The sequence below is a fragment of the Mixophyes fleayi genome, chromosome 1 (assembly GCF_038048845.1).
Source record: "Mixophyes fleayi isolate aMixFle1 chromosome 1, aMixFle1.hap1, whole genome shotgun sequence".
Classification (NCBI taxonomy): domain Eukaryota; kingdom Metazoa; phylum Chordata; class Amphibia; order Anura; family Limnodynastidae; genus Mixophyes; species Mixophyes fleayi.
In genome coordinates, this window is record NC_134402.1 from 307,660,681 (window position 1) to 307,685,611 (window position 24,931).

Here is a 24,931-nt window from a genome sequence, read left to right on the forward strand (position 1 = left end):
CAGAGAACCCATTGATGCCAATTACTCCTATAAAAAGAGGAAATGGGTCTGACAATGTTTTGCATCTATTTTCCCCGCCGCTTGTTGCGGGTTTGTGGTTTTGTTTTTGTTTTTTAATTTAATCTTTGAGACACCCGGCGGACCGGAAGTACCCGACGACCCCGCCCCGAAAACTGCTGCCTAGAGCTCCAAGGAAGAGACTTAAGAGGTCTGTATACAACAGGCATATAACTGTGCACTCATAGTCCTGCACTGTAAACATACATGTGTGTGTGGGGACAGGAAGAGAATGGGGGATCCATAGTACATCAAATACTTTGTTACCAATGCTTCTAATTACACATAAAGATGCGCCCAGACAATGGCACCTGACCTACATGGTGCTGTAAGGTATCCAGAAACTTGTACCAAGTCACATCCACGTTTTGTAACAACTGGAAGGTAACACAGCACAGACGGGGTAAAGTAGTATACATAGTCCAATCAGAAGTAAGTGGGTGTGTGTTCCAGCTAAGTAGATTTTTAGTTGCACAAGTTAAACAAAATCAGGAATATACAGGAACACAAATCTTTTATTTACACAAAAACACCAGGAGGGTGGTGGGCCTCATTCACACCATAAACTGTCAGAAATCCCCTGTGCTTATACTTTGGGGGGGGGGGGGTATTTGCAGGGGATACAGGTGCATTAGTCTGTTCCCCCAGCCAGGGTATCGGTAAATGGTGTGCTCTCTGATCTTAAGATGTCAGGTGCCACACATCAGTGGTGCCCTCTTTCCCGTAACTTAAAATTCTAGTGCCTGGGGCGAGAAAGTTAAATGCTGACCCCTAGCCCTCAATTTTAAACAAATTAACCTAAAATATTCCTAAACTGCGCCTCCCTTCAACGTTCCGCCTTGGGTGGCGGCCCCTATGGTACAGCCCTAGTTACGGTCCTAACCTCTTTCACCCCTGATTTTTGCGCTCATCATTGAGCCCCTGGCCACAAGAGTTCATCTATCCACAGACATTACAGGCGTCTCAGTGTGCACAGTGGTATACAAGATCTCTCTGTTTGCCAATGATGTCTTTCTCACATTAATGTCCCCATCCCTCCCAAACTTTTTTAAGGCATTATTCTCTTAATGTCATCTATCGGGATCCAAGATCAACTTCTCCAAAACTGAGGCTCTCCCCCTACTTTTCTCCCCTATCATCCTTGATCTTCTTAAAACCAATTACAATTTTCCCTGGAAACGTGTTAAACTAAAATACCTGTGAGTTTTCATCACGGGCACCTATGATTCGTTTGACAAAGATAATTTTCCCCAGGTTATACTTACAATAAAATTGAACCTGTTCAGATGGCCATCAATGTTTACCTCTTGGCTTGGTAGAATTGTTGCCCTCAAAATGAACATATTAGTTTATCTTTTCCAGACTCTGCCCACTAGATATATTCTATTCCAACTGCATAAATGGTTCATATAATTTGTCTGGAAGAGTAAGCAGCCAATGACCAAGTCTTCAAACTTAAGGCGGGCCACCACTAATGGTGGCAGATATTTCCTGAATATATGTAGTTTTTATTTAGCTTGTCACTTAAGCCAAACTGTCTCCTGCTAACCATCAAGTTACATTAGAAGCTGGCTCTTGCTAGGTTACTTCTCTGTCCATTGTTGTGGCTGCCTCCCCTAAAATTAGATCTTCATTAGCGCTCTCACACCTGCTGTTTCACTTCTGCCAAATTTGGGTCCATTGTAAAACCTGTTTTAGTGCTACTTCAGTTCTATCTCACCTCACCCCACTTTCTGACAACCCAAATTTTGCTCCAGGCCAATCCCCAATCCCCTGGCTTTGCTCACTGGTCCTCCAAGGGCATCAGAGTTGTACATGACATCCTGGACCACTGTGCCTGGAATCTGTGAATTGTTTCAGTTACAACATTGCCTCCTTTCCCCCTAAAACACTAACCCTTGCGCTGGTGGAATCCTGTAGTTACAATGATCCCCTTGCCAAAGAACTGATCTCCTTTCTGTATAATTTATTAGTGATGTTAATTAATCTCTTAACCCTAAACATGAATTTAATTGGGAAATCAATTTGGGCAGGCCCCCAGATGGGGACTCTTGCCCACCAATTAAGGAAAGAGCGTCAAAATCCTCAATCTCTACCCATATTAAGGAAAATGCATCTTAAATTTATCACAGGTGGTACTTTGTACCCGCTTAGCTCTATAAGATGTTTGGTTCAGCTTCCCCTTACTGCTGGAGAGGTTGTGGGGAACTGGGCACTTTCCTCCACTCCAGATGGCTAGGTTTCGTGATGATATAGCTACTCTTATTTCTAATGTCGCCTCAATACTCATCTCTAAAAATCCATAGTCATTCATCTTGGGGCTGCCGATAGAGGGTTTAGATGCTAACTCTGACAAATTGGCCACAAATTTTTAACACAGCTAGGTGTTTGGTAACTTGCCAATGGAAGGAACCTGATCTCCCCACTATGAAACATGTATTTAGTGAAATTTGGTATCTTGCAAATATGGAAAAAATTTGCACTTGACCAAATAATAAAACTCATAAATTTTACCAAATATGGGATCTTTGGTACTACTATAATACCTCGTCTCATCGCAATTCCTCTACTGGCAAACTCTGAGTCCTAACATTATAGGTGTAGAGTAGCGTACCGTACATGCGGTTTGTAGTGGTTTGCTCTAGGATGTTTGTCTTTTACTGGTTGTCAGGCCCCTGTGGTTCAACCCCCTCTTTCTCCTTCACCCCCCTCTTTCTATTTCACCCCCCTCTTTCTCCTTCACCCCCCTCTTTCTCCTTCACCCCCCTCTTTCTCCTTCACCCCCCTCTTTCTCCTTCACCCCCCTCTTTCTATTTCACCCCCCTCTTTCTCCTTCACCCCCCTCTTTCTATTTCACCCCCCTCTTTCTCCTTCACCCCTCTCTTTCTCCTTCACCCCCCTCTTTCTATTTCACCCCCCTCTTTCTCCTTCACCCCCCTCTTTCTCCTTCACCCCCCTCTTTCTATTTCACCCCCCTCTTTCTCCTTCACCCCTCTCTTTCTCCTTCACCCCCCTCTTTCTATTTCACCCCCCTCTTTCTCCTTCACCCCCCTCTTTCTATTTCACCCCCCTCTTTCTATTTCACCCCCCTCTTTCTCCTTCACCCCCCTCTTTCTATTTCACCCCCCTCTTTCTATTTCACCCCCCTCTTTCTCCTTCACCCCTCCCTTTCACACATAATTTGTGGGTATGAACCTTCTCAACAGGCCGCCCTGCTCATGGTTAATTTAATTTCATATTGGCAACTTTGTTTCACTGTTTATAAGGATTCTATACCTATCAATTATAAAGCATCAGGTCCAAGAGATATACTGAATTCACAAAAAGATTAATTAAAATACAGCTCTTAAATAATATTAGTAACGTACTAACCCTTAGATTCTCCATTTTTAAATCCTCAGAACGTAACTCGGAGAACACAAATGAGCCTGAAGGAAAATCCTTAATTTTTTTAACAAAACAAATTTTTTAGTGTTGCTTTTTTTTTTTAGTGAAAGCAACGCTCACTTTTGCTCCCGCCCCATAGAGGGTGAGCAGAAGGGAGTGGTACTTTTTACCACATAAACATTGAAAATGCGCAGCAGCGATATTTTGAGTACATCACGGCTAATTGAATCTGCCCCCTAATCTAATACAGAATATGTACTTTTTAAAATAACAATTGCTTTGCTATTGTATTCATAAACTGTTTTTCTGTGTATTTATGCTGTGCCCACTGTGCTTGTCACTACGTGCCTCTATCTCTGGGCGAGTTTGAGTTACATTAGATAGAACACTGCCTGTCTTATAGAGCATTGTTAGATAACAGAAGGAATGTATCATGACACTTGATCAGGGTGTGCTATGCACGATTTTGCTGCATGACAGATGAGAGTTTGAACCAGTGGGCACATGTGCTGAAATACATTTAACCAGGAGGTGGCACAGGAAAGTAAATACATTACAGTACAGTACTAAATAGATAAAAACAACTTTTTGGTAGCACAGCCCTTTCATTTAAGTTCCTTAAGCTTTTGCTTGGTTAGATGCTTTGCAATATCCTCAAAAGGATTCCAGAACTGATCACAATACTGTGTTCTAACCATAGATTTCTACTGCTAAACCAGCTTACATACTGGTCAGCAATGCGATTAGGGCCATAACAGCAGTGAAATAAGTGATATCTGTAAATCTAAACCACTCTAATACATATTGCAGAGCTCACCTGTTAAACATATTTATTTGTGTCTTTGTAGATATGTGTGATGCACTTTGAACTTTTATCCCATTCTCCCTCCTATTTTTCTCTGTGTCAGGTGCACAGTCCACTCTCCTCCTCCATGTCTCGCTTGTCCTGGCACCGTTTGCTCTCTATATCGTCCTGTGCTGTGAGATCTTGCAGGATGCAGAGTGTAAGGGGGGTACAAACTCCTCCAAAACTCCAGGGCAAAGTTGCACTGGTAACAGCATCAACGAATGGGTAATTCATATTCTGCATGTGATGCTTTGTATTCCATTTGACTGTTTTACGTTTGAACTTTGCTCTGTTTATAATTGTCCAGCCGTAGACTTGTGATTCTGGTAGCTTCTCTAGCATTTTTGCTGGGACATCCTTAACTTCATAGAGGAAATTAATAATGTGATTCCAATGGAAATATTTAATTTTGCACTGTAATCATTAATTGGAATGTGTGATCTGTTCTGTTCTAACGTAAGTTAGCATTGCACAGTGTTTCTAGATGTCCATGCCCCTACCTCTAAAAATGGGAAGGTAGCCAGTAAGAGAATAATGTGTTCCCTGGATTTCCAAGCTGATGCCAGAACTGCTGAGTGGTAGGAAAGCAAAAATTGTTAAAAAAAAATCCCGTCTTTTCCGTGACCTAACCAACACAAAACCATGAACGAAAATATTTTACATGTGTCCCGAAAACTGTTCACGTAAATTTATGAATGCTCTTACATACAGTGCAAATTGCATTTTAGGTCTAGTTAATGGATATGTCAAACCCAGCTATAATTTGTCACTGTACGCTTGATTTGATAGGGATAAAAAATGTACTAATATTTAATGATTTTAGGCTGTTCAATATAGAAAGTATGATGTTATTGGATGAATGGTGGTATACTTGAACTGGTATAAGACTATTGTTATGTGACAGGTTTTAGTGACAATGGATGTAGATACTTGGCCTGATTCATTAAGGTACTTAAATTAAGAAGTTTCTTATTTAAGTCTCCTGGACAAAACCATGTTACAATGCAAGGGGTGAAAATTAGTTTTCTGTTTTGCACACAAGTTAAATACTGACTGTTTTTTCATGTGGCACACAAATACTTGATAGCTTATTTGTACACTGAAATTTAAAGTTGATATTTGTGTGCTACATGAAAGAACAGTCAGTATTTAACTTATGTGAAAAGCAGAAAACTAATTTTCACCCCTTGCATTGTAACATGGTTTTGTCCAGGAGACTTAAATAAGAAACTTCTTAATTTAAGTACCTTAATGAATCAGGCCCACTGTGTTTAAATGTCTTAGGATTGTTAATTAAGTTAAATCTATTAAACTAGTCTAGTGTGTCGTAACCTTAAAAAAGCATATTCCAAAATGCTTAATACTAAACTCCGCTACAGCATATGTTGCACACATCTTGTTGGTGTTGCCTCAGATTTTGATGTCTATATTAGAAAGAAAGCTATAGGTTGCAAACAGATCTCGAGGGAAGACATTCTTACCTCATATCCAAATTCCTATCAGTAATCCTAATCACAAACCCTGTAATAGTATTAAAAATGATATGGAAAAACAAACCCTTTTCACTCACTCATCCGTAGTGCTTTTTAAAGCTATCACGTTACTTGGACTAGAGTACCTGTAAGGTAATTAACATGAAATAAGACAGCATATTATCACTCCCTCCTGCGCAGGATTGGCTTGGCTATCGCCCGACGACTTGCTCAGGATGGAGCACGAGTTCTTCTGAGTAGTCGGAGGCAACAAAATGTGGATCATGCTGTGCAAAAACTAAAAGGAGAAGGACTGGATGTTGATGGGACAGTGTGTCATGTGGGGAAGAGTGAAGACAGAGAAAGATTAGTGAACACGGTGAGAGCTTGATGCAAAGCATACTTACCCAACTCTTTCACCAACAACCTAACCGCTCATGTGTTCAGGACTTTCTTATATCTATAATACTGAGATGAATTTGCATGTGTATGAGATAGATTTATTCACATGTACATGAGCTGTTGTCGGTATTTGTAAAGAAGACTGTAATTGTTGAGAGAGGCCAGTAATGCAGAGTGCAGTAGAAGTGGTGAAGCAGCAAGATATAATTGATGGAGGAGCGTCACACAGAAGAGGAAGGGGATTGGAATAGTGATTGGGATACATTAGGAGAGGAGTCTGTGTGGGTAGTAGAGCAACAAGATCTAAGTGGTGGGTGAGCTGACGTTGGGATAGTGGGGGTCAAGGAGTTGGATGGAGGTGGTGCTGAAACATAATATTGGTGGAGGTGCTTATAACACAAGAGCAGACTGTGGAGCACCAACATGTGGTTATTGGAGTTGTTTAATGCACTGGAGGAAATGGGTTGAGGGATATACAAGATATAGTTGGTGGTAAGAGGGGTTGGTGGTAATGCTTAAAAAAACCAGATATGAGGTGTTGGTAAAGAGACGAGAAATGAAGACTGGGGGAGTTGGTTAGAATGTAGAACAAGGTTTGATTTTCATATTTCAAAGTGTGATGGTATTTTCTAGGCTGTGCAGAAATTTGGAGGAGTTGATATTCTTGTTTCTAATGCTGCAGTAAACCCCTTTGCCGGGAACATTTTGGACTCTACTGAAGACGTGTGGGATAAGGTAATGGTTACAATAACAAACTTCACATTGCAGTCAAATCAATCCATACATACACTACTCTATGGGTATAACATTATTATTATAATTGGTGATTTGTAAGGTGCCACTGTGCTCTGCAGCATCAGACAGTGGGGAAAACAACACATACATAAAACAGGGACATACAAGGCAGACAAAATAAATGGACATTAACTCAAATGGTAGAGAGTCTGGCTCATGAGAGAGCTTACAATCTAATGGGAAAAGGGCACAGCTGAGACAAGAAGAGAAAATGTGGCTCAGAGTGGTGATTGGGACAGTTGTGAGGGTGCTTTGTGTAGTATAAGAGTGGGGTAATCTCTGATATAGAGGTGGAAGTTTAGAGAGTCTTTAAAGACTTGAAGCCTTGGGGAGGGTCTGATAGACCTTAGAGGCGCACGGCACAGAGGCAAATCAAAGAGGGCATTAGGGAGATTATATAGAGATGAGATTTTAATAAGTGAAGGGGTGTTGAGGGCTTTGTAGGTGAGGGTGAGTAATTTAAAGTGTAAGAATTTGCAGAGGATTGAGGCAGATGTGGGGCTATGAGAGAGGTCATACTACGCTATTTAGGACTGATTGAAGTGGGGATAGATGAGGAGAAAGACAGGTATCAGATGCTTGCCGTAGTTGAGGTTAGAGGTCATGAGAAAATGGAGCTTCAGGCAGCAATGGGACATTCATGTGGAGATAGCAGAGACACAGTTGGTCAGAAAAGATAGTACAAGAAGGGGAGAGGTCAGGGGAGGAGAGGAGAGATAGATTTGCATATAATCAGCATACAGCCTGTACTGGAGGCCAAATAAGTGAATTAGCTCACCAAGAGAAGAGGTGTAAAGTGAGCAAAGCAGAGGGTAGAGCACGGAGCCTGGTGGGACCCCAACAGAGAGTGGAGGGGAGGATGTGCCAGAGATAGAGACAGGAAAAAATGGTGTCACGAAAATCAGTGGAGTGAAGGATGTGCAGGAGAAGAGGGTGATCAACAGAAAGGTCCAGAAGGGTGAGTATGGAGAAGTGACACTTTGTTGTAAGTAGATCATTGTTCATTTTGTGAGTGCAGTCTCAGTGGAATGTTGGGGGCAGAAGCCTAATTGTAGAGAATTTAGAAGTAAGTGATATAGGTGGTTGTGAAAAAGTAGCTTGTAGGCAAAGCAAAGGAGAAATATAGGGCAGACGCGGGAGAGAGAGAGAGACTGTGTCAAGAGATGGTTTCTCTATGATTGATGAAATGAGCACGTGTTTAAAGAAGGATGGGAATGTGCCACTGGAGAGAGACAGGTTGAGGAGGGCATGCAGTGTGGGAATGGGAGTGGAGAAGCTGAGAGGGAATATGGTTGACGGGGAGGTTGTAGGATGAAATGAGTGCATAGACTTTGTCTTCTGTTACTTTGGAGAATGAACTGAGGGATAATTGGGTAGTGTGGTAGAAAGTGGTTGGAGTGTGTGAGAAGATATCTTGTCAAATTATGTTGATTTTGTCTTTGAAGTAGCTGGCAGTGTCATGGGCTCTTCGAGAAGAGAGGAGGTGCAGGTGAGCAGAGAAGTAAATTGAAGGTGGCATAGAGGTGTTTGGAGTTAGACGACTTGGTGAATATAAGAGAAGTGAAGAAGATTGGATTGGTGAAAGGGCAGCGTTGTAATATGAAAGGAGGGATTTATAGTGGATGTTTGGATCGCTGGAGACTGCATGTGGCGACATAAGCTGCATTGTCTATGGCTGTAGTGAGTGTGTCATAGAGAGAGGCAGACTGATCAGGGAAGGACAAGGTAGTTATTGCAGAGAGGAGCAGTTTTAGTAAAGGTGAGAAGTGGGTTGGCTGGAGAGTATTTTGCTGTCACTATGTGCGTGTGGCTTTGGGTGCAGAGGAGTGAGCATAAGGTAAAGTGAAGGAAAGGAGGCTGTAATCGGAGAGCATGAAGGCCAAGTTGAAGATACTAGAGATGAAGTAGAAGCTGGAGGACACAAGTCAAGGGAGTGGGTGGGATATGAAATCCATTGGGCGAGACCAAGGGAGGAAGTAAGTGAAAGACATTTTGTGGCAGTAATGCCAATGGGGTTGTCATTTGGAATATTGAAATCGCCTAATATGAGAATTGCTAGGACAAAGGATAGTAAATAAGTGAGCCAGGCAGCAAAGTTGTCAAGGAATTGGGAAACTGGACCTGGGGAGTTATAAACGACAGCAACATGAAGGTGGGGCAAATAGTCTAGATGGATGGTGTGGACTACAAATGAAGAGAAGGAAAGGGAGGGTTCTGGTGGTATGACTTAGAAGGTGCAGCATTGAGAAAGTTAAATGCCTACTCCATCACCTACAAACACTAGGCTATTAATCTTGCATTTTACTGGAAGCCTCATTAATCCTGCTACTGATAAAAAAAAGCAATATATTTGAGTCTTTTTTCCCTGTGAAGGAATATAATACAGAATTCCATATAGGGAACTTGTTCTAAACTGTTATTAGACAACAACAAAAATGTGCCAAAATGAATAGAAATATTAACAATTTACATTTTTTAGACATTTTCTATTGTAAACCGTGATATTAAATCTGGATCACAGATCTATATTATTTAAGAAATGGCTAAGACAGACAACTAACCTACCATATCATAATTCACAAGTTTTCAGTAACACTTCCTACTCGCCTTGTCACACAGCTTACATTCTTTTTTCCTCAGATTCTGGACATTAATGTAAAAGCTGCATTCCTGCTGGTGAAACTTGTGGTGCCCAAAATGCAGGAAAGAGGGTGAGACTGGGAAGAGGGTGTGGGGAGGGTTAGTGTTCACTTGATGAAAATATTAGTATGGGGAGTTGATCAATAAGAAAGTAGTGTTTGGCTGAAGAAAATATAACATATGGGCCTGATTCATTAAGGCATGTAAATGCTGACAGATGCCGTATTTTGCCTAAATTGCTCAGAACTGGACCATACGCCAGAGAACGCAGCAATGTCCAATTCATTTTCGAACGCAAAGGACCCTTACTACACCCTACAATTTCAGGGAGAGAACAGGTAGGGGACTGGGTGTATGCATGTAGTCAATGTACAGTGAGGGCATGCCAAGCATCCGATTCAAGCTTTGGGCATCTCTGGGTATGTGATTTGTAGTCTTATCACTTGCACCAGTAACAGGTCAGGTGTAAGTGCCGATTACTAGTGATGAAAGCTGTGGTCCGGTTCTGGGAATGCGCAGAGTAATTGTGCACAGAATACGCAACATATCGCCATTTATGCTCCATAATGAATCAGGCCCAAGGTGCAACAATAATATAAAAAACTTCCATAGATAACTGCACAGAAAAGGTGGCGTTGCCCATAAACACCAATAAAATGAATGCTTTCCTTTTCTAAACCTTAATAAAAGAATGCTATGGACAACACTGCCTTTTCTATACAGTTTCCCGTGAAATATTTTTCTTGTATGTCCCCTACAGTGTCCGGTTTGTTTGAGCCCTCAGTATATTTTATAAAGAGCCACGTCTCCTTGCTGGGCTAAGCATTGTCTAGCACCATGGTTTACATGGATTTATTAAAATGAAATAAATCTTAAAATGAAGTGAACATATGAAACATTTATTACATAGTTCAGCAATATATTTGATATTTTTAGTCCATTAAATGTGTGCATTGCTGTTTACCGCAGTAATAACTATTCTTGTATTGACAGAGGTGGCAGTATTGTGATTGTCTCATCTCTGGCAGGCTTTACCCCATTCCCAGTGAGTAAAAGTCTTCTTATTGTTACTAATGGTGTCCGTCCAGCACTACTGATGTACATTCTCATATCTCTCCCGGTACTCTTCTTGTATTTCTCCCCCTAGGCTCTGGGTCCATATAGCGTCAGTAAGACTGCATTGCTTGGCCTCACCAAGGCTCTTGCTCCAGAATTAACACAACTGAACATCAGAGTAAACTGTCTTGCACCTGGTCTCATCCGCACCAAGTTCAGCTCTGCTGTGAGTCTATAGAGAAGCGTGTGTACCATTGTGAATGTGATTGTGAGCGGGTTGCTTTGAGTATGAGTTAGTGCAGATGGGTGTGTGATGTTAGACAGCAAGATAATGAAGGTGGGTTGTACAGACTTATTTTCTTTTCTCTCTGCAGCTGTGGAAGAATGAATCGGTCTTGGAGCAACTAACAACCTCTCTAGGTATCAGCAGGTAAGCACTTTGATAATATGCTTACAATGTTGACTTAACAAAAATAAAATCATAAAAGTTTATACTAAATAATATAAGCAAGTACGAACTTAATTTGTATTAATTATTACTTTACATGTTACAACCTGTCTTTTCATTATACTCCACACTGACCACCACACATAACCTTTCACGCGGGTGTTCTGTGTGTACTGTTCCTCTCCTGTGGCTGGGACAACATTACACAGTAACATGGACTTGCACAATGCTGTTTAAAGCCCTAATTCCTCCCACAAAACAAGCACACATTGTACAACATATATAAAATATGACCCTTGCTTATCAATATTATTAATTCAGTGCATCACAGCTGGTGCAATGGACAATGGTCAGTGCATGGTAAAGGATGTATTCTGCATGTGAGCTTAGTGTTGGCAGGTAGGACACAGCAACAATTTCCTTGACAGTTCATCAATAGTACATGGTCAATATAACATAACATAGAAACAGACAATGCACCCATTCTATTGTCAGTAGGAATTTGTCTTTTCCAAGCAATATAAATCATATTTTTGTATTGCTAAAAAATAATCTCTCTTTAAAGGCTAGTAATAATGGATTTATCAAGACCGAGGAGCGTATTATGGCCTGTAAATTAAAGGATAACTCCACTAAAGCTGTACATTCAGTTTTGGGTGCCATTCAATTAGTTTATTCCCAGTATTGTGGACACAGCTAGAGCAGCTGTTATAGTAGCAATGTTTGATGGTAAATGGGATCTTGTCACTCACTGGATGCACCAGAAACAGAACATGATGTGTTCTAGGTGAGTCTAGTGATTAGTGAGTACTAAGTAAGCATTTACCATAGTGTCTAATGGTCTGTATGTTAATGCGTTCTAGAGGTGTCCACTATACAGTGATTGAATTTAACTGCGCCGCAGGTAAATGCTAGTGTTGTAACTATAAGCTCTTAGGGGGGAATTCAATTCCCCGAATATCCGCGGCGTTAAAACTATTACCGTTATTATGGTAGTTTTAACCCCGCTTTCTGCTTGCAGCTCAGGGAGCTGCGTGCAAAAAGCAGGCATTGAAACTACTGTAATAACGGTAATAAAGCGTATTATTACCGTAATAACGGTAATGCGCAGGCCACGTTGCTTTTACCCGTAACGCGGCCAGTTGAATTCCCCCCCATAGTGTTTAATGTCTTGCACATCATTTGTGTATAAAGCAAGTCACAAAATATACTTTTGTGACCATTAATGTTGGAGTGTGTTACACTTCCTGTATATGTTATACAGGCACTATGTATCAAACAATTAGCAAACTTTTGCAAATATTCAGTACACTAACTGCTTGATAACAATTCTCCCTCACATACTGTCTGTGGTACAAATCTATAAATCAGTTATATCAATGTCTGTTTCTCATCGTACTGTGAAACCTGATATATATAGAGTAGCTGTTTACACATGAGTTACACTAACATGTTCATTTTTACCACAGAATTGGGGAGCCTGAAGACTGTGCTGGAGCAGTCTCTTTCCTCTGCTCTCCTGATGCTGCATACATCACCGGGGAGACTGTAGTGGTCTCAGGAGGTGGGCACTCTCGTCTATGAGCATCACACCCAATGTTTTGCTCATATGGTCTGACAATAAATTGTATAGAATGGTCTATGGCACAATTTATATGAAGTGAGTCTCATATGTTATTGATATATAGTTGAGTGTTTTTTCCTATTAACTAAGCGCTATAAAAGATGGCTGTGGAACATTTAAGGAGGCTGAGGGTCACAGAAAAGCTTTAGAGGACCATTTGCAGCTCGAAGGCCATCGATAGAAGACTTGATCTAAGTCACAATGGGTTTATTCAGAAAAAGCCAATTATTTCTGATAAATGTATGCTGCTGTCACTCCCACACACTATTGACGCTGCCTGTATTGACCTTTGAAAATCTATAGGACATTAAAAATATAGACAATGAAAGAAATATGTTTTCGTATCCTAAGTACAAAGCAAATATGTATCAAAATGTTTAAATTGTTGTGATTTTAATTTAAAATGGTAATTATATGAAAAACTGATTCTTCATGTTAATTTTGAAAATAAAAAAAAATGAACGTGGCTAAGGATTACAAGAGTCTTGACATAAAGAGAAAAAAAAGGTGCACGGGCCCCTAGTTGTCCTACACTTCCATTCTGGCTGTTTAATGAAGGCTGAAAATATGGACAATTTTTCCTGTGTTTGGTATTGTGTAAGGTAGCTCATTGGGTGACTTGTAAAATAAACTGCTTTTAAGCGGTACCATTCTGCTTGTAGAACCTTGAAAATACAGCAATAAGCAATATTTGGGGATGGAGTTTTGAATATCTATGGTTGTACTGGTTAGGGAGAGAGAATTTTATGTACAGAGTGGGTCTGTGACAGTGTTGCCACTACCATGCCTCATATAATGTAATAATGGGGTAGGCTGAATTTAGATCATATTCAGTGCTAAAAAAAGGTATCAGTCATTACATTGAAGAAAATAAATGTAGAGTCTATTTGTGCGCATGCACGTAATGTACTTTTGCAGGTCCAACTATAAATTACATGGTGAAAAAAAGTATGTGCTCCCCTAAATGCACCTTATTTTCCTATTAATATCATTTAGTTAATCTTGTCCCATAAAACAAAATCTTGTGTTTTCCCGTGGGTGCATAAGTATATTAGGCTCATTCATGTACCTAGTCCCCATTCACCAAGGAACATCCTAATCTACCACCAGAAGATACCAAATTTTCCACTCCCCCAAATCAATGAGCCTTCCTGAAAAACATGGTCCATTTGCACAAAACTGTTTTGTGATGTCTCAAAACAACATATGCTCTGTACTTTTGTGCCTTCCTAAATGATTTTCGTCTGTTACACCAGGGAAAACGTTTCAGTCTGGTAAGCTGAATATAATATTGTAGATATTGATAGTATTTTATCTCATTTTTGTTGCTTTCATTTTGTACAAGCTGCAAAATATACTCAACTACTTCCCTAAAAGATTTGCTGAGGTGGCAGAAATCAGTACTTTTACAGTCATTTCAAATAAATATCTCCATTTAGCAGTAAATATCCCACAACTAAGGTATATGAAATTACATATGCACATGTAAAGCAAGCAGTATATTGGGAGAACAATATTATCATTTCTATTTGTAAGGAAACGGAACAAATATAATTTTAGGCCATCGTTAGTGGTGATGTGTAGATCTTGACTTGGTGCTAAACTTGAGCATATGTGTACCCGTAAAAGTGCAGTAGTGCATAGTTTGATGATGACTCATGCTAGGAAAGGGGGATAAGCCACATAGCACGTTTATTAAAAGGTTGTGTCATTTAATATCCCAGAACCTGATAAATAGTATGTGCAGTATAAAATGTGCACCCTCTGATAAGCATGTAGTGGTTGAGATCAATGTAAGACAATCAATGATAATTACATGCGGCAGTAACACACAATAAAGAAACCAGTAGTAGCATTTGTGAATTGACAACAATGACAATACTTTCAGGTGATACACTCTAGTGTAAACTGGAGCAGTTGTCTACCATTGTAGAATGAATCTGTGCTGCAATACCATTATTATTATTATTATTATGTATTTTTATGTTGCCACAAAGGATCTGCAACGCTGTACAATGGGGTCTGAGAAAAACAACCACAAATTATACAATGAACAAACAGTAACAAGTGGCATAGTACAGAGGGGAGTTCAGAGGAGGGATGAGGACCAAGCCTATGTCCAGCAGCATAGATGCAACAAACAGGGCTAAAGACGCTGTAGGTGGAGACTAAGAGACCATGCAGAAGGTGCCTCACATGGGTACGCAGGTGGAGAGGATAGCGTAGGCATGAAAACACGAGAAACAAAGAAGAGAGGGTCCTGCCCATGCTTACAATTTAATCACACTCTTTGCTAAGATTACTGGGTGTGCTGTGGGCTTGAAGATGACAATACCCTGAATTAAACCTATGGGCACACGCCCAGAAATAAGTAATTCTCATACAGGCGAAATGGATAAATGTCAACTTTAAATATAAATTCACTCTGAGTTAAAAAAAAAAATATGTGAACTAGCATCATATATTGAAGACAATGATGTGGGTAGTGGTCGCAGCATATGTAATAATGAGGGTAGCAACCCCCTGAACATGAACAAGCACAAATAAGTGCAAAGGATGATGGGAAGAGTGCTCCAGGAAGTGTAAGGCAGTTCCAGGTCAAGCTTCATGCACAGATGCAGTATTGGTGGTTATTATATTTTATTTATAAAGTGCTGTCATATTTTGCAGTGTTGTACATTGAGAGGATCATGACACACACTAATTACATATAAAGACATGAAACAGAAGGTAAAGATAGACCTGCCCTGGGTGCCAGATCGGATGCTAACTGCCCAAAATGCGGAGATACTGATGCTACCTTCTGGCAGTTATTATGGACTTGCCTTATCATTGGGGAATTTTGGTTGCAAGTAGTAAAGAGTATAAGAAATACAGGTATCAAGATCCCATTGCTGTTCCCCAAGACATGTATCTTTGGTCTAGGAATAAATATTTTGCTGGGTAGAAGCGCTACCAAATATGTTCTCAATCTTCTTGCCCTAGCCAATGTAATTATTGCTAGAACATAGATGGCCCAAGAGAAACCTCAATTTACTAACTGGGTGGTTCTGGTCATTAAGGCTGTAGGACATGAGAGATTTATGTATCATTCACAAAATACTTTGAACTGTGGTCCAGATGGTAAAATTCTAAATATTCTGTGCAATCCCTGTCTGCCAACTTTGATCCAGGTTAAGTGCTTCCAACACCCCCTCCCTCATTCTCCCCCTCTCCAGGGATGGGCTGACAGACTTTAGCCTAGGGGGCAAGCACACAGCACTGGCCCATAAGTAGCGGCCCATCCTTAAAGGGTGGTTTTTGGTACAATATATATTTATCTATATAAAAAGAGGCTTAATCCATATATATATATATTTTTAGGCCCAGAGCTGGATTAAGGCTCTGGGGGGGCCTGGGCACTTTAGACAGGGTAACCCCCTATGATGTAGCATGGTTATCATTTTAGACAAATACCACTACTGTTAGGTGCACACAGTTCTGCACTCACGAGCAGTACACGGTGAAGCGGGACATACCTCCCAACTGTCCTAGGCGAAACAGTCACCCAAATTCGTGACTGTCCCTCTAGATTCAGGACAGTTGGCAGACTGTCCTGCTCTCTCCTACCTGTCTTGTCACTGTCACAATCTGTGGCTGCTGGTTATTTTAGCTCATTTGCTGGTTATCTGGATCCTGGAATGTTGGATGCCCTATTTGGAAAAAAAAATGGGTACATGAGATTTAGAAAACTCCAACTAGCCCCAGTGTTAAATCAGTAGCACACAAGTTTTAGAATTAGGCCTCCCTCCATCCCCAACATTAAAATATTAATATACACATTTGCTATTTCCCTCCAACCAGCTCCAACATTACATTAATAGTATTCCCATTTAATACATAATATTTTTTCCCTCCCTCCAAACAGTCCCAGCAATAAATTAAATATTTACAATTACAATTATTAAATAGCCCTCAGCCCCAAAATCAGTCCCATATTCAATTAATAGCCCCAAACCACCTCACCTTAAATTAATAGGACCCAATATTAAATTAAATAACCCCACCAATAAATTAAATTGCCACATTACCCCACAAATAAAATGGCACTCATTAAATAATTAGCCCCTACCTGCACTCCACCATTAAAAAGCCTACCTCCCACACTATATTAAGACCCCCCCTTCCCTCACATATATTAACATACTACCCCCACACACACTATATTTATATACTGCCCCCACACACACACTATATTTATATACTGCCCCCCACACTCACACACTATATTTATATACCCCCCCACATTCACACACTATATATACTGCCCTCCCCACACACACTATATATACTCCCCCCCCCCCCCACACACACTATATTTATATACCGCCCCCCCCACACTCACATACTATAGTTTATATACTACCCACACGCACACACAATATATATACTGCCCACACACAATATATATATATATATATATATATATATATATATATATATATACTACCACACACACACACAATATATATACTGCACACACACAAATATATACTGCTCCCACACACACACACACAATATATATACTGCCCACACACACAATGTATATATACTGCCCCCACACACAAATATATACTGCCCACACACGATATACACTGCACACACACACACACACAATATATACTGCACACACACATACACTATATACTACACACACACACACTTACTTTGTTTAACCCGCTGCACTGCACTGTTCACACATGGTACGGCAAATGTCACGTGGTGCGCGTCCCATATGACAATCCGAGGAGGGGGGGCGCGGCCGCAGCCGTGGCCAATGGTGAAAGGTGGCTGGTCCAGGAGGAGGGACCAGCCACCAAATAATAGAGACTTGGGACGGTTCATGCACTGGCCCAAAATATAAATTTTCTGTCCGGCCCAGGGAGCATGTGCCCCCCTCTCCTGCCCGCCCTTGCCCCTCTCCCTATTACTAAATCCATAATCATATACATAAGACTAAGCTATACTAAGACACTTGGCTCATTGTCATTCATGTTTTTTTGATACCTTCCCTCCAAGGCTGAACATACCCAGAATAGATATACATGTATCTCTTAACATATCACATTTCAAATCTACTTTGATATTAATTCAAGGTTTAACATTTAGGGGGGTATTCAATTGACGGCAGGATTGCCGAAAATCCTGCGCTCAAAGAATATTACCGTTATTACGGTAATCCTGTGCGAGAAAACCGTTAATATGGTAATTTACTCGCTGGATTTCAGCTCGCGGCTCAGGGAGCTGCAAGCTGAAATCCAGCGAGTAATTACCGTATTAACGGTAATATTTTTTTGAGCGCGGGATTTTCAGCGATCCTGCCGTCAAATGAATATGCCACTTAGTGGGGTATTCAATTGTTCCTCCAGGCGCCGCCGGAACAAGCACGTTAAAACTATTACCGTTTATACGGTAATATTGCGCGTAATTACCGTTCATACGGTAGTTTACTCGCTCAATATCAGCTCTCTGCTCAGGGAGCTGCGAGCTGAAATTGAGCGAGTAATTACCATATAAACGGTAATAGTTTTAACGCGCTCATTCCGGCGGCGCCCGAAGGAACAACTGAATACCCCCCTTAGAATTGATTTACTTATATTCATTAAGTGTGGCATATGATACAATGGAACTATATCTGTTATTTTTATTTCTGTTTTATTTGGAAAAAAAATCAATAAAATATTTGATAATAAAGATATTCCTGCCCAAACAAGCTTACAATCTAAGGGGCATATTCAATTGGCCACGTTACTGCCAAAAGTAACGCAGCCTGCACACTATTACCAATACTACGGTAAAAGTGTGCATAATTACTGTTAGTATGGTAATCTTTAATGCTGGTCTCTGCTCGCTGCTTAGGAAGCCGCGAGCAGAAATCTGGGTTAAAATTACCGTATTAACGGTAATATAATTAACGCCACGTTGAACACAGCCAAATTGAATTCCCCCCCCCCCCCAAGAGGTATGGGAAACACTTGAAATATAATGTACCAGAATAACAATTGTGCTTACTGGTGGGCAAATTGTATGTGGCTTTTGTAAGACAGTAGCACTATCAGACAGCGATAATAAAGCAGCAATTGGTGACTAGTATTTCTGTGCAGCTACCCATAGTGCAGCACTGTTGGAAAGTGGAAAAACAGCAGAAGGCTGAGACACAATACATGAACCAGTCACTAGAAATCTTCAAACAGCTAATGTCAACCATAACTGTTTCTCGCCATCCATCCCAACTGGACCTAGACTACTTTGGTACCTCTGGCAGTTTGTTCTGGATCCCTGGCAGCTCTCTATTTCACTATGACAGCTCCCTCTGTGAGTCTGCCACCTTTCTCTAGTAAGAGTAAATTTATCAAGCTGCGGGTTTTAAAAAGTGGAGATGTTGCCTATAGCAGCCAATCAGATTCTAGTTATCATTTATTTAGTACATTCTACGAAATGACAGCTAGAATCTGATTGGTTGTTATAGGCAACATGTCTACTTTTTCAAACCCGCAGCTTGATACTTTTACCCCAGGTTTTAGACCATCCTCACTGGTCACATATGCAGGTTAATGTGTCCAGTTTTGAGGGGGTGCTGTGTTCAACATGAATCAAACCATTTAGAAAAAGGGAGAGCAAACGTTGAACAATAAAGTACTCCAGTCCCTTACCCACACAGTGTAAATTAGAAGCTTGTCTTTATTAGTAACCTTTAGAAGCACTCATTAGTACATTGATAATAGGTGAATTATCTTAAAAAAATAGTGGAAAGATAGAAAAACTGAATTAAAATGAACCCAAGGGAGGGATTGATCCTATTTAACTAGGTGCTCATATAGTATGGAGTAGTAGTCTAGTCTGTAGTAGGTAATTTATCATCTTTATGACTGGAATTTCTTAAATAATGATAGTCTTCTTACATTGACATGAGATATTGTATTGCCCAGTTCCAATAACGCGTAGGGATGTTATATGTATGTAAAGGAAATATGATATACACTGAGTATACAGGGCACAATCAGGAGGGATTGGTATAGTACTAAATATATATAAGACAATGTTTAATGGTGGTATTATGTCAAGCTATGTATCTATATGCTTGCTATTGCCACCATCTATAATATAAAAGCCTAGCGGCGTGTGTTAGTCTGTGTGTGGGAAAAAAAGCAACAAGCTGCAGCGCCACTTGCTGGGCGGAGTTATACACTGACCTACTACATTCTTAGCATTATCTAATATATAAAAGTAAAAGCCTAGCAGCGTGTGTGTGTGTGTAAAAAACTTTTCTCAGAAAGGGCTCATCCAATTGACCTAAAATTTGGTATACTGACATTTTTTGACAAAAAAATTAGAATAGTGAAGTCAGTTAACTTCCATCATCGCCCCTTCCCCCCGTGGGAGGGGTAGTAAAGGCTAAATTTACGAGTTGAGGGTTCAAACTCATTTTCGTGAGGTAATTTTACCTCATGAACACGCATTAAAAAGGGCGCTTGCGTCGGGAAGTAACGCTCTTCCCCTGAGGAGGCCTGGGCTAGGCCCAAATACATGACAAGAACCTTTTTAAGACCTTAAGTAGCTTGATTTGACTAGAATGCATGAGTATCATGCACGGGTTAACTTGTACATGTCTATATATTGATATGGTGTGTCTCCATATTGTTCATTAATTTATTTGTATAGTGTTAACATATATCTGCATGTTAACAAAAATCCTTAGACTAACCACGATCCATATGACTGTAACAGGGGTAGAAGCTATATTCCTTCCTCTCTGTTGATATCAGGCTCAATAGTAAGTGCCTGCCTTCCTGGGTTTGAACAAGTTATTATTGATAACCTTGCTGTTGTTTTAATTATCGCATAGAAATGGTCCCAAATTAGCAGAAAATATTAGCGCTTATTGTCCCTGTGTGTAATTTGGGAGCGCTAGCTCTGATAACTGTGATCACTGTATAGTTATACTCGTGGCATAATCTGGGTAACAGTCTTCCAAATTGGGACACACATTCATTCATACAAAGGTATCTTTTAGTGATATATCATATTATCTGCATCAGCTAGACCTGTAAAATTCTCCTTCTCAATAGCGGTGATTCACCGCAATCAGTCCCCCCCACTTCTGGGTCTGAGGTCACCTAGCGTGATGTATAGCCCGACATACGTTTCGCCTGTGCGGCTTAGTCATGGGAATGGAAAGTACCAATATGAAAATATGTGGGTGATCAGCACATTTAGTTTTGTACAAGTTTGAATGCTTAGGGGCAGATTCAATTCTCGTATCCCGAGAAAGACACTACGCAGCGATTTTTTTAGAATTGAATCTGCCCCTAAGCATTTAAACCTGACTAAATGTGCTGATCACCTACATATTTTCCTATTGGTATGTAACACCCCTGGGCCCAGTGCTCACCCATCTAGGCGGGCTAGGTCCCAGAAGGTGCAAGCAAATGTAAGCGTTACTTTTTACTGTATAAACTGTAATAAAGCGTGGCCGCGATGTTCTTTGGAACATTGTGGCCAAATGAATCTGCCCCTTAGTGTATACATTGGTCCACTTCCCGATTCCGGAAGTGCACCCATGCAAACAGCCTGGAAAGAGAAATGTTCATGGTGAACAATGATAAACGTAAAAGTCCTACCTATTATCACTTTATAACCACTAACATTTTATCCTAAAACACTTCTCCTTCCAGCATCACTGAGGCCATGGATGATATCAGAGAATGGAATTTGTGCTATTGATAGTTGAAAACAGACCTAGAACCACACTTTATGTAGGGAAAAACAAAGATTTTATTATAGTTTCGTCTTGATAAAGTCTTTATTAAGACGAAACGCGTTGGGAGTGTCTGGATCTCCCTCTGTGATTAACGTCATCCAGGAGTGCTGTTGCCTTTGCCGGCCGGGATTGCTGCTCACGCTCGTGTTATGTGGATCACGTTTGATCTCAAGGAGGACAGATAAGCTGTTTTTATTTTATTTCTATCTATTTGAAGTTTCTCGATCCTGACGTTTGAGATCATTTGGAGTTTCTTGGTGGAATCTTATTACCACATGCATCAGATAAGCTTTATTGAAATATATATTTGGTACGAGCACTATATGGATTTCTATTACCACTTGTAAAAATAATATTACACTATATGTGGCGCCCCTGTCTTTTTGTATTTTGATATATATATATTATATTTTTGAAATGCTGATCTAAAATCTAGAAGAATCCCTAGTACCCCACAGTCTTCTTAAAAAAATGCGTTTGATACATAGCATGAAAAAAACAGAAAATATAAGGTTATAACAAGTCATTAAGAGTCACATCCAAAAACACAAAAACATAAAAAAATTAAAATGCAGTTTAAACATTAGGAGTATACATATATAGTGGATCCATTTATGCAAAGCTCAATAAGCTTTGTGTCAGCCTTTAGGAAACCAGTTTACAATACCAGGATTTACTAAATAGATGAATCCCTTCTCCTACAAATTCTAAATAAAATCATAGAAACCTAGGAGGCCTAAATGTATTTTAGGAGACTGTTTAGCTGTCTCCATGCTTATGTCTGTGTGTATGTAAAATTATAGCAGGGGATACTGCAGCCCTCTTTACCAAGGCAACTGTTTCCATGGGACCGCCTCTCATCCTCCTGCTACCATGGTAACCGTAGTCATGGCCCATCTGCAGGATGTTGCTAGGGAGAAAAAGAAGACTGAGTGCACTGTGTGCTAATGAGCAGCTCTGTATACACTACAGTACATGTGTGCACATATGATACTGGGTAAAACACGGAAAGTGATACACCTCAACCAATAAAGATATGTACCAGTAACAACCGGGACATGGAAATAAATGCCCTCTTATTTCCCTATACAGGTTGATGAATTGCCAGCATGCACATACACATGTAACAGCAGAATCATATGTATGTTACATTATAACCTCCCTACATCAGCCGTCCACGTCTAAATCTCCACCTATGGACCATTTGACTAGTCCAATTTATATTCCCCAGGCTTCTAGGCAACTCTCCACCCCCATGTTTCCCCAGAGCCCCTGAACTGTACCCAACTTTCCCATGCATCTCGCCCCCGCTGCATCCATCTGTCCTCCATCCACACCCAGCCTCTCACACCTCCTCGGTCCCTCCATCGGGAGCACCCTCAAAATCCTTGTAACGCGCTTAACTTTCCGCACGTCTCCCCCACTGATGCCCACCGCTCCTTCACCCTAGCGCCCTCTCTGCACATCTCCACCCTGGCACAAGCCCCTCCACAACCAGCTCTCCTCCCTCTTTCCATCCTCCACCCCCTTCAGCCGTCTCAAACCTGCATCTATAAGCACTGAGGGGTGAGTAAAGAGCTACGTGTGAGCAGATTCTGATGTATATGTCTGTCTGACATACATATGTGTGTTTGTGTTTACACTTCATACTGTACTCTGTGCGGGCTCTGAACCCTCCATATGTAGTCATAGATATTACATGTCCTGTGTATCTGGCTTCATACATAGGAATAAATAGATATCCCTTTCATATATTCGTACAGATCCTGTGTATGTTTTGTACACTTGCACGGCAGCCTCAGTCTATAGCGATGTATAATTTATGGGTACCACTGTCCTGTGTTGGTGTATAAACAATGACTATTTTACATTTGATTATAGTGGTATATTTTTTGGCATAGTGTAGCAATAAAATGTATATGTGTTTAGCATAATGCATGTGATTGGCCTAAAGTAGTGTTTTCAGATTAATGTATCCATTCATGTAATTATACTGTTTGTTTTGTCTTAGTGAGTCTTAATGTGTGTGTTTAAGTGGTGGTTTTATTTTAACAGTAATTGGTATATCATATGTTAATTGTTGGTCTGTGTCTCAATTTTTGTGCCCATTATAGCTTTTCATATTTTTATTATATAGACTATAAATTGTTCCTGCTGCTTTGTATGTATTACTGTTATATCTAAAATAAAATAGAAATTGTAGTTTACTGGGGTCTCAGTATGTTTTTAGTCACACTGCCTGTAAATATTACATTGTGACTGCATAAATGAATAATGTGAGCCGTGGCTGGTAAAATGTGCAAGCAAAGCAAAAATGATTGTAAATTAGCAATACATAAACTGTTGGACAACATAGTTATCTCTCTTATCAAATGAAAAAACGTAGATCCCTGTTCTCACTACATTGACAACAGTGTGTGTAAACTCACTGAACCGTGTATAGTATTTAGTGTAACTGTCATGTTCTCTCTTTCAGGTATTCTAGAAGCCCCACGCACTTACTGAGATCAACTTTAGAGTCGGGTGGAAACAGAGAACTTCACCCTGGATTACAGAAAGACAATTTTAGGGAAATATTGTACGAGAAATCAGAAACAAGATAAACATTTGGAAGAGAAAGGGAGAAAAAGGTGAATCTTTGTAAAGCGGAGAAAAGATAATTGAACAAGAATACACTATCATGTGTTTGGTCCTCTGACATTCCGACTTCAATTTTTTATGATGAGTGTGTGAATGCCAGTGAAGACTAAGAAACAGAAGATGCATGGTTTGTGGAGCAGGTAATTATTAGACAAACTGGGGGTCGGACGAAATAGATGTGAGACCGGCTCTTGCATGTTCAGCGGAGGAACATTTGGATTTTCAGATGGCGGATGTTACATGGGAGACTGGCAGGAGGGTCGAGCACATGGATATGGGGTATGCAAGGGCCCTACAAGGCAGGGTGAATACAGCGGTCTTTGGAACCATGGGTTTGAGTCTCTGGGAGTTTATACCTGGCCCAGTGGAAACACATATCGTGGATACTGGGACCAAGGCAAGAGAAATGGGTTAGGGGAGGAACACAAAGGACGATGGTTGTATCGGGGAGAGTGGACTCATGGGCTAAAGGGAAGGCTCGGTGTGAGAGAGAGCCTCTCTGGAGCACGATACGAGGGCCTTTGGACAGATGGACAGCAGGATGGTTATGGTGTGGAGACCTATTCAGATGGAGGTAAGACATTAATCAATATTTGAACTGTGTGATTTTATTGTATAATACATATGATAAAGAACATAGTGAAACAACATACTTGCTTTCTTGGTAATATGGACTGGTCAGTGTGTTGTCCGGTGGCAGGAAGGTTCTGTGATGTGTTTTTTTTGTATAACAAGAGTCTTTATTGTGTAAACATTTAATGGC

General features: G+C 40.4%; 2 protein-coding genes across 5 annotated transcripts in view; both read left to right on the plus strand.

Moving 5' to 3' along the window:
- Positions 1-62: 62 nt before the first annotated feature.
- On the plus strand, positions 63-13,060 carry LOC142157694 (dehydrogenase/reductase SDR family member 4-like). 2 transcript variants are annotated; one of them, XM_075211278.1, is made up of 9 exons: positions 69-208; positions 4,353-4,516; positions 5,965-6,142; positions 6,799-6,900; positions 9,601-9,671; positions 10,594-10,645; positions 10,748-10,882; positions 11,031-11,086; positions 12,574-13,060. In XM_075211278.1, exons 2-9 carry the CDS (start codon positions 4,377-4,379, stop codon positions 12,686-12,688), a joined length of 849 nt encoding a protein of 282 aa, XP_075067379.1. In that variant the 5' UTR covers positions 69-208; positions 4,353-4,376; the 3' UTR covers positions 12,689-13,060. The 2 variants fall into 2 exon arrangements, with proteins under 2 accessions (XP_075067384.1, XP_075067379.1); XM_075211283.1 differs by lacking the exon at positions 6,799-6,900 and having other exon boundaries at positions 63-208.
- Positions 13,061-22,402: 9,342 nt separating this feature from the next.
- JPH4 (junctophilin 4) overlaps positions 22,403-24,931 on the plus strand; it is a 35,950-nt gene continuing 33,421 nt past the window's right edge. The window contains exons 1-2 of one of the 3 annotated variants that reach the window (XR_012692588.1): positions 22,403-23,094; positions 24,005-24,742. Coding sequence is in view for 2 of the 3 variants with exons in the window: in XM_075211290.1 (XP_075067391.1) it covers positions 24,364-24,742 (379 nt within the window). In the remaining variant the exon portion in view is untranslated. The remainder of the gene's footprint in view (positions 23,095-24,004; positions 24,743-24,931) is intronic. The other 2 variants (XM_075211290.1, XM_075211296.1) reach the window with 2 other exon arrangements.

What these genes read in the sequence shown, in the direction of transcription:
- LOC142157694 (XM_075211278.1), top strand. Translation starts at nt 4,377, where the DNA reads ATGTCTCGCTTGTCCTGGCACCGTTTGCTCTCTATATCGTCCTGTGCT. An exon ending in CAGGCTTTACCCCATTCCCA is followed by an intron (nt 10,646 to 10,747) that starts GTGAGTAAAAGT and finishes TTCTCCCCCTAG; the next exon opens with GCTCTGGGTCCATATAGCGT. An exon ending in ACCTCTCTAGGTATCAGCAG is followed by an intron (nt 11,087 to 12,573) that starts GTAAGCACTTTG and finishes TTTTTACCACAG; the next exon opens with AATTGGGGAGCCTGAAGACT.